The 12,313-nt window shown below is 54.6% G+C and overlaps 2 protein-coding genes across 2 annotated transcripts; both read left to right on the top strand.

Annotated features, from left to right (window-relative positions):
* Nucleotides 1-594: 594 nt before the first annotated feature.
* ColSpa_08723 (phosphatidylinositol 4-kinase lsb6) lies at nt 595-2,166 on the top strand (the record flags this gene model as incomplete). The annotated part of the gene is made up of 3 exons (XM_049274935.1): nt 595-1,217; nt 1,319-2,101; nt 2,136-2,166. 3 exons carry the CDS (start codon nt 595-597, stop codon nt 2,164-2,166), a joined length of 1,437 nt encoding a protein of 478 aa, XP_049130892.1.
* Nucleotides 2,167-2,360: 194 nt separating this feature from the next.
* On the top strand, nt 2,361-3,113 carry ColSpa_08722 (phosphatidylinositol 4-kinase LSB6; the record flags this gene model as incomplete). Its single annotated transcript, XM_049274934.1, has 1 exon — nt 2,361-3,113. One exon carries the CDS (start codon nt 2,361-2,363, stop codon nt 3,111-3,113), a length of 753 nt encoding a protein of 250 aa, XP_049130891.1.
* Nucleotides 3,114-12,313: the final 9,200 nt, after the last annotated feature.

The raw sequence follows: 12,313 nt of genomic DNA, 5'->3' as shown, positions 1-12,313 counted from the left end.
CCATTGAAGTCACCTTACTGAGGTACAACCGCTGTGGCCAGACCAGGCTACCGTGGAGGTGCTTTGAGCAAGGTACCGGAAAGTGTACCAGGATGACAGCAGCGTCGCTTGCACCCCAATGACAGCATCGCGGTCCGCCGAAACCACGGATTCCCAACGACACATGTTCGTCGACGCGACTCGCGGAGAAGGTGCTTCCTACTGTACACAACCACAACCACAACCACTGCCTGTCGCCCTGGCACCCCGTTTCTGATTCATCGCCGACTTGCTGCATGCTGCCCGCCTTCAAGCCACTTGTTGTTTTTTGTAACACTACTATTTTATTTTCCCTCCCTTGTATCTCCGTTCTTTCTACAAACTTCGTGGCTCCTTACATCCTCAGGCCAGGCTTCCGCATTCCCTGGTTTCGGTTGACTATCGCATCACAACGGAGATACAGTACGAAAATCTTCTTTCACAGCTTCCCGATTTTGAACCTTGCCGCAACCACGATCATTCTCACCTCATGGCTCTGCCTTCTAGACCTTCCTTCGCCCGATAATTGCCTCGCTTCTCTCACCCTCGAGACTTCTATCCCTCCGTCCGGTCACGATGCCTCGCTCCCGGCCCCCAACGACTGGCTACGAGCGTCTCGCTCAGGCCGATGCCCTCTCCTCCGACTCCGAAGATGATGATCCCCTTACCCAGTCATACGCCTCTCTCCAGCCGGCCTCCGCCCCTCGCTTCGCGCCCATCTCCCAACCGCGCCCCCGCTCGGGCATGACGACCCCGAAGCCTATAAACATTGGCCCTTCTAGACCTAGGAACCGCCGTCGTGGTGGTAGCAACTCCGGTGTGGACATCAAGGCCATCAATGCCAGGCTGGAACGATGGGCAGACGAGATTGCTAGCCGGTTCAAACGAACCAGGGGCCGTGGTAAGACCGGCGAGGACGAACATCTCGAGATCCATCATTCAGTGTTCCAAGCACCGGAGGGTGTGCGGCCCATCACCCCTGAGGGCTTGGCTGTGGTACAAGACGTTATGACCAAATCCCAGTTCGAAGATATTCTGCGCAGCGTCAAGCAGGCCATCCTGCAAGGCACACACCCACGTATGATCTCCCAGGGAAGCTCCGGCAGCTACTTTGCTCGCAATACAGAAGGAAAGGTTGTGGGCGTTTTCAAGCCCAAGGACGAAGAGCCATATGCCGCTGGTAACCCCAAGTGGAACAAGTGGATTCATCGAAACCTATTCCCTTGCTGCTTTGGACGAGCATGGTAAGTTACCCGAACGTTGGTACCCCGTAGTGTCCCACTTGCTGACCGTGCCATAGCCTTATTCCCAACCTGTCATATGTCAGTGAAGCGGCTGCATATACGCTGGATTGCCAACTTCGCACTCACATGGTGCCCTACACGGACGTTGTATGGTTGTCCTCTAAATCCTTTCATTATCCATTCTGGGATCGACGCAACTTCTACAGAAAGCAAAAACCGCTCCCCGAGAAGCCAGGGAGTTTCCAGGTCTTCCTCAAAGGTTTCAAGGACGCCAATGTGTTTCTGAGAGAACACCCTTGGCCGGACCAGTATTGGTCCGGGTTCAGAGCTAACGACCCGCACCGCAAACGTAGGAGGAGATGGGCAGATAACTGTCGGCCTAGCAGCGCCGCAGCTCTGGATGATGTCGAGAGCGACGATGATAGCAGACAAGAAAGCCTGCCTCCTGGTCCAGACAACTTCGTGTGGACCGATTCACTGAAGCAGTCGTTCCGCGAAGAACTGGAGAAGCTGGTTATCCTAGACTACATTATGCGGAACACTGATCGCGGCCTAGACAACTGGATGATCAAGGTGGACTGGAGCACCCAGCAAGTATCGATCGCCTCAGAGCCGCTCCAGATGAACATGGAGACAGGCCCATCCGAAGAGGACGGGCCGCGCCCCGTAGACCTGAACCAGCGACCAGCAGCAGAAAGCCGCTCCTCCTACCCCTACAAAACTCAGCAGCCCATGAAGGCATCGAGCCCTTTACCGAGCACAAGGGATCCTAAGATCACGATCGGCGCTATTGACAACTCACTCTCCTGGCCCTGGAAACACCCAGATGCATGGCGAAGGTATGATAAATCCACAAATCCCCTCGTCCTCCAGCTCGACGGACGAGAACACGGATGCGTTTTAACAATTGAGCTAACCGTCTTTCTATATAGCTTCCCATTCGGCTGGCTATTCTTGCCCGTGGACTTGATCGGGCGACCGTTCTCGCAGAAGACGCGGGATCATTTCCTCCCTCTTTTGACATCGACGCATTGGTGGAGCCAAACACAGTTAGCGTTGCGGAAAGTCTTCCAACTAGACCCTGACTTCCAGGAAAAGATGTTTGCTCGGCAGATCGCCGTTATGAAGGGACAGGCGTGGAACGTTGTAGAGACGCTCAAGACGCCCGACCACGGTCCCCTGGAACTCACACGTCGTGCCAAGGTCTGCGTCTGGGACGATCTGGTTGAGGTACCGGTCGCAGTTCCCATGCGGGTGACATCCGCCGAGATGATGCGTCACGAAGCAGAGTTGCGGCGGTCCATTGACGAGGGCGACATAGGCGATGCGAACGCGTCTACTACACCGCCACTCCGCCTGGACGAGGACCTGCTTGGCTTCGCCAGCCCCCCGGCTGACATGCCTCATCCGGGTAGGTTTGAGCTGGCGTTGAGCCCGACGGGAGAGGGCGCTCAATCACCAGACGAGACGTCAATGAACGGCTCGGGTATCCTGGCGTCGTCGGCACCGTTGGCTAAGGATCCAACAGTGCAGCGGCCCAGGTTCTCGGGACAAAGTCACAGAGAAAGTTATCACGGGCCGCGGGCTCTCAACATGTACTCTCCTGCCCGTCAACAGACTCAGCAACAACGTCGCTACTCGTTCGCGACGGCCGCCGGGCGGCGCAACAGCAACAGCATCGCCCAACACCTCTACGGGTCCCACCCAAGCCTGGAATACGACGAGGACGACGTCGAGGAGGGCGACCTGGGCTATGCGGCCGCCGAGGGGATGGAGGGGAACCAACGCAAGGTTATTGTGGAGAGGCTAGAGCCGGTGAAAGCCAGGAACCCGGTTTTCACCTGCTGGTGATCCACTCGGCTTGCATCGAGCAAAACATACGGGGCGTCACAGAGCTCAATAAGAGTTGGGAAGCTGGATTATCGGTTGGAGGATTTTCACTCCGCCCGCCGCGCATGCAAGGGAAGCGGAGAGGGAGAAAGAGGGTGTGTGTGTGTGGTGTTCTCCCTCCCCTTCCCCCTCCTTTATTTTCCTCCGGCCAGTGGACATTTTGCCAAGGATGAATTGGGAAGCGGGAGTTTTGTTTGGTCCATCATCGAGTCTTGTCTAGAATAGTTGGCCCGCTGCGCGTCAGGACGAACATGGCATCATTGCATAGGTGTTGGTGGCGTTTCTCAGGCCATGTGTTGCATGCCGCGTCACCGATTCACTGGCTTGGCAGAATGAGATAGGGAGGCCCTAGTGGCAGGCAGAGACGAGGAGAGTCTGAGGAAGAGACACGACACGATATGCAGAAGACATGACGAAGGAAGACACAAAAGAAACGTTGCGGGTCCGTGAGGTGCAGACCCGCGCGCCGGCGTGCGCGGAGGGGAAGGGAAAAGCGGAATGTCCTAACGAAGGCAGAAGAAAAGCAAAGAATAGGGGGGGGCCTGGGCTCAGCAATGGGAAGGGAGGGGGTGAGGACGTACCGCAGTCGTCTGGTTTTTTCATCCTTTATTTTTCTACTTTCTTCTCGGGAGGTTGGAAGAGACGCATGCAAAAAGCCCTTTTCGGCCAACCTGAGAAAAAGGTCCCCTTTTTGAATCAGGCAAGGATTTCCCACTTGACCTTGTCACCCGCGCCCATCCGGCTCAGGGGTAGCACACCAATCCAGCATCCGTAATTCCTCACAAAGTGCAAACCGCCCAGACCTAGCCCGAGAGACATGAGAGATCTCCCAAGGTGATGAAGACATGAAAGGACTTACGTTCCTGAGGATGTCATTAGAAAGGAAGGGCTGGAGGGGAGGGGGAGTGACTGCTCAGGTCGCACAACGCGGTTGGACATCGATTGTTGCGGTTACCGTCCGGCCCTCGACTCTGTATTCGGGGTCGAAAAGGCTCATCTTCATCCCGAGTTTGTCGACCAGCGGCCACTAGCTGGGATTCGGCGCTCGCGTCTCACGGAAGGAAAATGGTTGTGGCGCGTCGGACGGGGACGAGTGCTGAGTCCCCGAGCTGAGGGTGAAGCTGTCTGTCCCGTCCGCGATCTGTGCGCGCAAGGTAATAATCATGGGAGGGGGTGGGGGGCTGGGCGTCGGCAATACGTCCAAATACCGTATCGTCGGTAGATGATGGATAGGATCAATGAGGGAAAGTCGATTCATGTACCCATGACCGCAGTAAAGCGGTGCAGGCGCGCCATTCCGCCTGGGTAGGGACCTCGTCGGCTCGAAGGGCCCGACAACGCGCTCCATGCCCTTTCAAATGGCAAGCCCTTCGCAAGAGCAGGGCCTTCTAGAAGCATTTTCCATGCGTGCCCCGGTGAAACGATTTAACCTGGTTCCCAAGGAAATGGAGTTGTCGGATGATTGGATCGTAGACGGCGGGCAACGCCGCTTGTCATCCCACAATAGGGTGGCTCAGCTGAGTATCTTTGACATCAAAGTGCCATGGCAAACTGTTTCCTATCAGCATGAACAGGGGTCGTAGGGGGGACGGCTGACATCGATAAAGGAGACGGTTGTGCCCCAGCCTCCCGTCCTAGGGGAACCCGAGAGCGCGGTTCCGTTCAAGAGGAAGGTGACGAGGGAAGAACCAGCAGGGTATTTGTCGACCAGGGTTCCCTGCTGGCGGAACTGAAAGTGACTCCTCATCGGCCGCCAACTCATCTCTTCCCCCTCTTTGCACGGGGAGCAGGAGAGCTGTTGGGAGAGAGAGCGGAGCTGGCCTAGTTTCCTTTCATATCGGGTAAAAAGACTTTGAAATACACGCAGATGCGCGGTCCGCCCCCGTGCAGACGAGAATGCGGTCAACGACCGCAAGTTGCGTAGCTGAGCGTGTGTCATTGCGAGGAGACGATCTCCTGTTCGAGCTTGTCCAGGTTGAGATGTTGGCATCGATTGCACACAGCATCAAGTTACGGAGAGATGGGCCGAACGATCCCCTCTGACGTGCATCATCTCTAACAGGCTAATCGATTGCCTCGCTCCCTGGCATGAAGGATTTCGTTGCGCCGGCGCCTCGCAGACGTGTTCTAAATTTGTAACTCCTTCGGTCTTTACGCATAGGAAGAATACTTCGTTGTGGATGCCGAAGTGTGAATCATGGCCTCTGCTTTGAGTCTCTGTTCCTCGACTGCTTGGCTCGTGACTACTGCACTCAGCAAGCCATCTGCATCTTTTTGCTTGGTTGCCTGCTGCGCAACATTGCACCGCCGTTACGCTTGAACAGTTGCTTTCCGGGCTGTCTGACTTGTGGTAATTAAAGTCCTAGTTGTTCCCAGACCCCCTAGTCACCCTCGGGGTAGCCGCTGGACAACCCGTGTCCCCCGACCGGTGATGGCAAGAACCCAGGCGGATGCTCTCCTGCAGCTTTTGGTGAGACTGTGGCTGGCTTGGACAGGTTGTGTAAACGCCGAGCAAGTTCTCCGTGTCTCTCGTTCTGACGTCAAGGAATGGTTACGGTGGTGGGTGATGACATCCTGGGCGAGTTGTTTAGTTGCCCGCACAAAACGACGTGCAGTCGTCTCATGGTGTCTCCCGTTGCTTTTTCTACCCGTCCGCCATGCAATGCATCTGAAGCCGTTGGTGCAAAGGTTGCAGAGTGCAGCGAGTACCTACGTGGCCGCTATGGACAGGCATGGCGCTCCCAAGCACCAGGGTGTGGTTTCCGTGACAAGGAAGTGTTGTCGACCCTCGTTCCTCGGTTCCCAAATAGCTGGAACCAGGAGAGTTTTGTGGCTCGCGTCATCGCGCCCTTTCCCGAAACCCCACCGTCTGAGCCAGCAACAACCCGGTCAAGTCGGCCAGGTCTCCCATCCTCTGGTGTTAGTTTCAAAGCTGCAAAGCGGCCCGTCGAGGGTTCGTTGTAGAAATGGGCCAGCGCCAATTTCTTCTTCCAGCTCTCATCAAACCGTCTCCGCTTGGGAATTTTGCTTGGCCAAACCGCTCGGAGCTTGACTGGGGGAAAAGATACAATCGGTTTGTCAAGTAGTTGGTTCAGGGTGAGACCGGATAAGAAGCTCGAGAAAGGGAATCGTAAGGACTGAGGTAATTAAAACTTCATCAACACACACCCAAATGCGCCAACGTGTCAAAACGCAGCAACCCAAACCCACCAGACAGAGCCATGCCCCTACCTATGTTTTGTAGACCTTGCCTGTTCGGTGCAAATTGTGCCGCTATCCGACCCAATTGTCACACCCAACAGAGTCTCTGGAGTGGTGTGGTGGAGGCCTCAAGTTGCAGGACGCAGGCATGCTTGCTCAGCAAAGTAAGGATCGATGTTTTCGCCTTGGGGTATCTTTCTCCTTCTGGCTGCTGTCGTGAGATAGGGCCTGACGCAGGTCTCACTGCGCTGGCAGGACTGCAGGTCATTACCAATTTGTGTGTGAGGATCAGACCATTGACTCCGCCTTCGGTCGTTGTTGGCCGCATATATGGCCCCAGCCTACTCAATGCCAGACAAGTCAAGTAGCATATGTGCATTCAGCCTGCCTGTTGTACGAGGCAGCTAGACAGCGTCAAGGTTGTAATCGCTTCGCGCTTTATAGGCTGGCCTTTTCTTGTGTCCATTCGCTTCACAGCCGAGTCACTAGGGACACCAACCACACAGAAAAGAATCCAAGTCCATGTTCTCGGAAGAGCTCGGAAAATACAGGCAGTGGGCTATAGCGAATGTCAGCAAGAAAGCCGCTTGTCACATGGGGGGTCCTATCGAGATTTGCGCAACATCCTATTAGCTCAGTGTGACTTCCCACCTCCTGTGGCTGCCCCAAGCTCAAGCCAACGACCGGATCCTTGGGACATGGGAATCGTCGGACTTCGACTGTAGCTCCGCGTGCGACAAGTGCGGATCGCCCATGCAACCCCTCCTTCAAGCAATGTTCCCACCCACAACATGGAGGGGGATAAGCAGCAAACAAGGGATGGAGAGCCGTGTTTGCTGAAGAGCTTCCCTTTGCCTGGCCATGGGATGGTTGCAGTGGGAGTACGTCTCTATGTGAGAGAAAGTAGGTTAGACCCTGTACTCCGACCATGCGGTTGGTCTCAGAGACGATGTCCACCACTGGCTTCGTCGTAGGTGTGGGTGCCTTACTGGTAGCAAAAAGTACCAGTATATTGGTACGATTCCATAACGGCAGTGGTGAGCCTGCCACGAAGATCGAGAACCCCAATAATAGTAGTCGAATCTCAATAACAGTAGTCGACAGGATACTTTATGATCCGTATCTGCGTCTTTGCCAGCCTTTTGGGATGTTGGTCTGTGATGGCGCGTCCGCTAGGCAGCGACCGGATCGATGAGAACGAGAACCCGTTTACCTGGCTTCCGGAACAGCCTATAAACACCAGCTGCAATCAACGGGATCCATGGATCGGGCAACTGGTAAAAGCGGTGTCCAGCTTGCCAGGATGGATTGGGACCCGCTGCCACACCCGCCATATGCCACTTCCTGTCTTGGGATTAGCACGTCTGGGTTGTGCCGACTCCATTCTCGAATTTTCGTGCGTACAGTACAGGGGAGGGGTGTCCGGGGCCAGCAGCAACTGTAGAGGACATATCCATGTCACCCAAAGACTACCTCGTCCGCACCGCACCGCGTACCAAAGAGTACCAAAACAGGCTCCCAAATTCCTCTGGGCCGTAGCGTACTAACCCAAGATCGACAGCGACATCGTGGGGTGTAGAAAAGACTGGCCGGCCAATCTGAAGTCCCTTCGACCTTCTCGGTGTCCCCACCTCCAACACTGCGGGCAGTTAATTTTGTGTCTATTAGACACGACTGCCGCCTTTGCGAATGCCCCCTGTGAACCCGATATGGCTCCTTTGACTGTCAGTGGTGCTTCCTGCGTGTGCAGTACTTGAGAAACACTCCTTCACCTTCCGTCTTGTTCCTGAAACCGGTAACGACCACTTCGTTGAAGCTAAGTAGCCACAACATAAAACCTCATCTTCGTCTCAAGATCGAATCCGGAGCCAGGGGTTTGGCGAAGATTCTCGATATTGCCGATACTGCTCCGTACGAAGAGAAAGAAATCCACCGCCGTTGCTGTCGTTGCGATATGGCAAGGTACGGTTGACCATTCTTGAGACCGCGAAGGATTCGCTTGACGTCTGAGCTATTCCCAGCGATCCACAAACAGTCCCTTTGGACAACGCCTTCCTTGAGACTATCACGTATCAAGGCAGAGAATACCAGCGATACGCAGTCGACAACGGTGCCTATTTTGCGCCGATAGATGAGGTGAGGGACATGCCATGTCTCTAAAGGCTTTGCTGCTTTGCCTAACATCTCCGACTGGGTTGTAGGACGAAATCGAACGGTTGCAAATGATGCATGTCGTGCTTTCAATAGTGTTCGAAAACCAACTCCTCTTCCCGCCCATCACCAGACCCCGACGAATACTCGAGTGCGGGTTTGGAGCCGGCGACTGGGCTACCGAAGTCGCACAACAACATCCAAGCTGTGAGGTATGTTTTGTGTCTACCCGAATAATTTTACTCCTTTTGTCTCTCTCCGTAACTCGATGTCTATTACCTCTATGTAGAGGTCAGCCGACGCGGGACGGCGGTGGGCCGCTGCGTTTTAACCGAATTTTCCAATGGCTGGTCGGGGTTTGACCATGATCTACCCGTGGCGGTTTATCTTCTGCTTCACGTTGCAGTCACCGAGACGATGCTCCTCAATGGATGAATAGCAATGCTTTTTTGCATATCAACGTCAGGTCGCGCAGACAATGCTAATGGTTGGGTCACAGGTGGTAGCCATCGACATTTGCCCGCACATCTGGCCGGACGAGGCACAAACACCTACGAACTTGAACCTTCAGGTTGATGATTTGAACGCAAGGTAGGCAAATGTCGACGATCAGTCTTCTGCATATCCAACCAAACTGTGCCTAACTGAGCCGACCCAGGTTTACTTTTCCCTCCAATCACTTCGATCTCGTGCATAGCCAAATGATGGCAGGCGGTATCCATTCGAATCGATGGAGAGACTACATTCGAGATATGTTTCGGGTACTTCGACCGGGTGGTTGGTGCCAGATGGTGGAAATATACTTCAACGCACAGTCGGACAACGGGACATTGACTCAAAGTAAGGTGGTTCTTCCCTGGAGATGCTGCGCTTGTTAATTGTTTCCTTTGTCAGATCACGCCTTGCGAAGGTGGTCTAGGCGGTACCTGGACAGTATGCAACCATACAAAGATCCTCGAGCGCCGCTCCAAATGCAAAGTTGGATGCAGAGTGCGGGATTCGACTCGGTGGAAACCCAGATGATACCTCTCCCAACATGTGGCTGGTCCAACGGTGAGGGACCCGCAGAAGCAGACGTGCAGGCCGTTGAAGCTCAATGGTGATTTAGACCCAAGGCAGCACCATATCGGAGTGGTCAACAGAGAGAATGTCAGGAGAATGCTCTCCTCTCTGGCTATGTATCCCATGACGGAATTCCGAGGGTAAGTTCATTTCGCAATATGCTCCCCTGAGCGATTTGACAAGAGTTCACCATACGGGCGCGCTCGGAGCTGACCGCATGACGGCAGGATGACTTCGCAGGAGTTCCAGGTCCTGGTGGCCCAAGCAAGGAGTGAGGCCGATAACCCGACATTCAGGGTGAGTCCAGCTGGCGGACCCAGACGCACTAGACATCGTGCGGGTACGGCTAACACAAAGGCCAATGCTGCCGAGCTGAACCAGGCGTATTTTCCAATGTAAGTGGGCCGATATCGCTGCTGGGAGGTATGGATGGACTAATCTATTTCTTCGCTCAAGGTATGTTTGTATAGGACGAAAACCTCGTCGGTGAGGCGTGTCGAGACACCATATGGTTTGGTTGCTTATTTGAGCGAGCATTGCGGGGCGTTCGGTTTTGAAGACTTGGTGGACTTTCTGGACCAGAATTACGACGACCATGATGTGACGGTAGTAGATACCCCGTGCCTAGCTCGCAATCTTGTTGACTGTTTCCTTTGCCTGTTGAGTGTCCTCGGCCTAATATGGCGCTGGCAGACCGTTGCAGCTGTGAGTCGAGAGGAGGGCTTCGACGATAGACCGGGAGGTCTCAGTTGTCGACATCCAGCAGCCGTGGCTGGGTCCCAAAGGCCCACGAGGATCTAGGGAACAGACCATGAACGTCTGAATCCAGCCGTGGCTAATGGTTGGTCCGACTGGTTCCAAGGGGTTGACTAGTTGGTGGGTGTTTGATCTCCCTGGAGAGAGAAGGCAGCCGGGGTGCGACGAGTGATTGGGATTCAACGGCCAACGACTGTGCCGACGAAGGAAGCAATGATGTTGATCTTGAGAGTCGCACTGTCAAGAGGTTTCGAGGCAAAAGCCAGGGATGGATGGATGTTGTCAGTGGGAGGTTCGTGACGGTAACAAAGACTGCATGGGAGAGCATTGGAAAGGACATAGGATGACAAGAAGTTGAAAGAGAGTGAGCCGTAAGTGGAGACCAGCGGGAACTAAGGTAGGTGTAACTAACTGCCTTCTTGCGTAGAGGTGGTGGGAAGGGACGAAGATGGCCGATAACACATAGGGGGGCCTTCCGTGGACTCCCTTGCCAAGGTAAAAAAAAATAGTCGGGACTCTCGCACCTCGGGAAGAGGGAGGGATCGGGTACTTGGTCTATCTCCTTCTGTTCCATGTTGGGTTTAGATTGGAGGGACTCAACGCGCCATGACTGGCTAGGAACGAGTTATATGACAAGCCCGCATGGTTTCCCAGCTCGCTACCGTCTCCTCGGGTCCTCGGTGAAGACTAAACCGCAGACGAACAACTCACGTCACATCAGGCTTGAACAATCACACAACAGCATCAATTTTGGGCACATCAAACCCATGCCCCCAGGGGCAGGCTGTCGAGTCGTGTCGTCCACGGGAACCCACTTTCACCTGAAGATTGAAGCGGTTTGTGGCGGGCCATACCATGTTTCTGGCATCCGCAATCGCCGCCATCCTCATAAGTTCCACGCCGGTGAAGGGCCCATACCTTTCCCATGTACAGGCACGAGCCAGGTTCCCCGACTTCGGGAACTTCCATCCTGCCTAACAACGCGAGGTCGCGAATCCGCTTGGGGATAGCTTCCTGGCAGAAAATGACGGAGACCAGGGCCAGACGACAGACGGACAAGACACGCCCTGGAATATCATGATGTCACAGACTGGGCCGAATTTGTCATGTTGAAGAAGCATGCACCGATCTTTGAGCTTGCCTTTTTTCAAAGCCACCCGCGTTGCTAGGCTGGGACTAGCCAGAATGGCTGCCCGGCCGAGACTATACGTTCGTTGTGGTCGTGGTACTTTGAGCCTGCCCCCAACGGATGTGATATCGGAAGACCTCGAAGAATGCCCCGACCCTTGTCATTCCTGCAGCTTCCCTGACCTCCGGCACATCAGGTGATTTAGCGTCCTCAGAGATTGCACGAACGTTGCATCCTATTTGAAGATTCCGAAGGGGTCGGTGAGAAGCCTCGATAATGGCATTGATCAACAATGCATGCTGTTGGGTCGCTGAGGGTTGCCGGCAAGCTTCCACTAGTCAATATTCTCCAGCCAGGGGGCTGAGCGTGTCATTCGAGCCACCAGCACTGCGTATGACTGTCTACCTCGCATCTCAAGCCATCGGCCAAGGAACGAAACCGAGAGGAACTGCTGCCAGTCGTCTGTCAAAGTGAGTGTGGTTCCCAGATACAAGACCTTCGGGTTGAGCCTGAGCACCTGTGTGAGAAGACCCCTGGGGCCCGAGAAGGTCCGCCCATGGTACCGGTGCCACCATGCGCCACTAGCCAAGGCAATGCAGGCTTCATTCAGCGGACGGGCTTGCCTGGAACAGCTCAAGTGCTGACAGCCAATGAGAAGCTCCGCTACAGTTCCATGCAATGACAGCTCCCCAGTCGACTTTTTCATCCGACTCCATTAAATGCATCAGACGACGACGTGACGACGAAATTGTACAGACCTAGCGCTAGTAACGACGGCAAAGGACGATCAATTAAGAAAACGCAGCGATAACGTTCGACTGACAGAGTTTCAATCCCACAAAACCCCCCTCCATCAACCGCA

The sequence above is a fragment of the Colletotrichum spaethianum genome, assembly GCF_022836535.1.
Source record: "Colletotrichum spaethianum MAFF 239500 DNA, contig24, whole genome shotgun sequence".
Lineage (NCBI taxonomy): Eukaryota > Fungi > Ascomycota > Sordariomycetes > Glomerellales > Glomerellaceae > Colletotrichum > Colletotrichum spaethianum.
This window is presented reverse-complemented; position numbering and strand designations above follow the sequence as displayed.